The following is a 2,682-nucleotide window of genomic DNA, read 5'->3' on the forward strand; positions in this document are numbered from 1 at the left end:
AAAGGGGAGGAAATGGAAATTCCGATTGGAAATCCCACAGCTCCTCCTCCATCAATCCATCCCGGAGCTCAGCGTGGACTGATCTCTCCCGAAGCTTATCGACGGCGTAGAACAATCGTTTCCCGACGTCTAGCATTCCGTCAGTGCCGGTGGAGTAATTGGTAAGTTTTGATCTCTGGTTGGAATCAAACTCTTTCTCCAGTACATTGTAGTGGATTATAAATGGATTCGAATTAGGAGTAATGTTCAACGTCATTGATTCGTTTCTGGATCAATTGGTATGAAATGTATTTCAGTCGGTGAATGGCGGTGTATTGGCAGTAGAATGGGAGGTAGATCGATCCGCAGCTGAAACCTAATTCAATTTGTTCTAGACAATTGTAGTAAAGTTGTATTACTCGGAACAACTGGTAAAACTTTGGATAACTGAGAATACTGGGAAGAATTGGTAGAACGTTGGATAACTATATTCAGTTTGTTGAGTGTGTTCCATTTTTTTGGCAGGATACAATGAACAATCATGTCAGTATTCATTTTCAATTCAAAGAACGCATGTTTAGTATTATTGTGAAGACTTCAGTGAAGGATATGACTTTACCAATGATAGAAGAGAGGATGTATAAGAAGCTTGGGTTCGATGAACGTAAGGAAAAACTGAAAATCTGCTACATTCCGTTGGTGGTAGGATGTGAGTGAGCTTTAAATATTGATGATGATGAGGATCTTTTGATTTACCTAACGTTGACGGATAAAGAGAACCGAAGATGTCTTTTGGTTGTGAAGAGCAGTGGAAGACCAGAACTGGTTGATAAACTGTCGATTGTTGCAAAAGTTATGTTGGTATGAACTACGAACCTTTGGAGGCATTGGAGGATGAAATTGGACCTAATGCCATAACTTTGTACTTACAAGAGAAGAAAGGAAATAACGAGGGGAAGAATGATGATGATAAAAGATGAGATGATTATATGGAGAAGAATACACGTTTGGAGACTGACACTGGTATGGAGACTGATACTGGTTTGGTGACTGAAACTGGTATGGAGACCGGTGAAGAGACCGATACTGCTGCGGAGATCGATACCGCCGCCGGGACCGATACCGCTGTTCCAACCACTGATAAGTATGTTGAACAACCACCTTCCATAGAACCGCCTAAGTATATAGAGTAATGGGGTGATGGTCTGAGTTTGAGTAAGCATGAAGAGTTTCCAAGTAAGAAGACAATTCAGGAGATGGTCGATAGAGCTTCATTTAGTGAATGCTATCATTATCTCACCAAAAAGTCTGATCGTAGATGATTGGTGATATGATGTTCGTAAGCTAATTATAAATGGGGATTACGAGCTGCAAGGATTGGTGAGACCAAAATTTTCTCAGTTAGAAGCTACACGAAGATGCATACATGCTCTCGGGCTAGTCAAAGTACCAGCAACGACATGAGAAGAGGGTCAGCAGAACTAGTGTCTGGGTTTTTGAATGGAATACTCCAGAGAGTTGCAAACTCCAGTTCCAAAAGATATTAAGGGTCTTGTTAAGTTGAAACTTGGGGTCATTATATCGTACTCAACAGCGTTGCGCGGAAAGAATCTGGCGGTTTGTGAGACACGTGGTAGTCCGGAAGAGAGCTACACGATGATGTATAACTATTTGTACATGTTAGAGCAAGTGAATCCATGAACAAAAACCCGGCTGAAACTGGATGATGCATGTAAATTCAAGTACCTCTTCATAGCCTTGAGAGCTTGTATTGAAGGGTTTGCAGTCATGAGGAAAGTGATAGTTGTGGATGTGACATGGCTGAAGAACGGATATGGCGGTGTTCTAGTTTTCGCCAAAGCTCAAGATCCTAACCGTCACCATTATCTACTTGAGATTACAGTACTAGATGGAGAGAATCATGCTAGCTGGACTTGGTTTTTCGAGATGCTTAAAACTGCTATACCAGACTCTTCGGAACTGGTTTTCATGAGTGACATAAATCAAAGCTTGATCTTCGCTATAGCTAACGTGTTTCCACATGCTCACCATGGTCATTTTTTATGGCATTTGAAGGAAAATGTGAAAGGGCATGCTACTAACGTGAACAAGGAGACAGTTGGGCATAAATCCATGGAGTTGGGCAGATATTACACGTTGGCTGAGTTCAACTCACCTTACAATTTATTTAAGATAAGATATCCTTCGGCGCACAAGTATGTGGAGGAGCATACTGAAAATGACAAACGGGCAAGGGTTTTTTTCCCACGTGACATATACAACTTGGACACAAGCAACAATGTGGAATCAATGAACAACGTGTTTAAAGAGGCAAGGAGGTGGGCCTTAATACCAATGCTGGATTGTATCATCAGGACATTCTCTGATTGGTTTAATCAACATCGGAAGGATGATGTTTCTGGATCAAGCGATACCAAACTGGTGCCTCTGGTTGAGAATACTTGCACGATATATGGCATGTTGCACGAACGCTGCCTGTGCGGGAGCTTAATAGTTATGACCTTGAGTACGAGATCACCGACACTGAAGGGAGGATGTTTTCGGCGAACTTGGTTGCAAAAACTTGTACTTTGCAAGGTGTGGGATTATGAGAAATTTCCTTGTCTGCACGGACTGGCTGCTTACATATATTCAGTAAGAACGTTGATTGCGGCGTTGGCAGGCGGCGTGATATACATATAG

At 41.9% G+C, this 2,682-nt stretch overlaps 1 protein-coding gene across 1 annotated transcript; it reads left to right on the top strand.

The window, feature by feature from the left end:
- The first annotated feature begins 1,767 nt into the window (after positions 1-1,767).
- On the top strand, positions 1,768-2,682 carry LOC106344879. Its single transcript, XM_013784176.1, has one exon. It carries the CDS (start codon positions 1,768-1,770, stop codon positions 2,680-2,682), a length of 915 nt encoding a protein of 304 aa, XP_013639630.1.

This window comes from Brassica oleracea, chromosome C5, assembly GCF_000695525.1.
Source record: "Brassica oleracea var. oleracea cultivar TO1000 chromosome C5, BOL, whole genome shotgun sequence".
Lineage (NCBI taxonomy): Eukaryota > Viridiplantae > Streptophyta > Magnoliopsida > Brassicales > Brassicaceae > Brassica > Brassica oleracea.

Bases quoted from the DNA above. Each gene is read 5' to 3' on its own strand.
- LOC106344879 (XM_013784176.1), top strand. From the start codon at position 1,768: ATGAGGAAAGTGATAGTTGTGGATGTGACATGGCTGAAGAACGGATAT.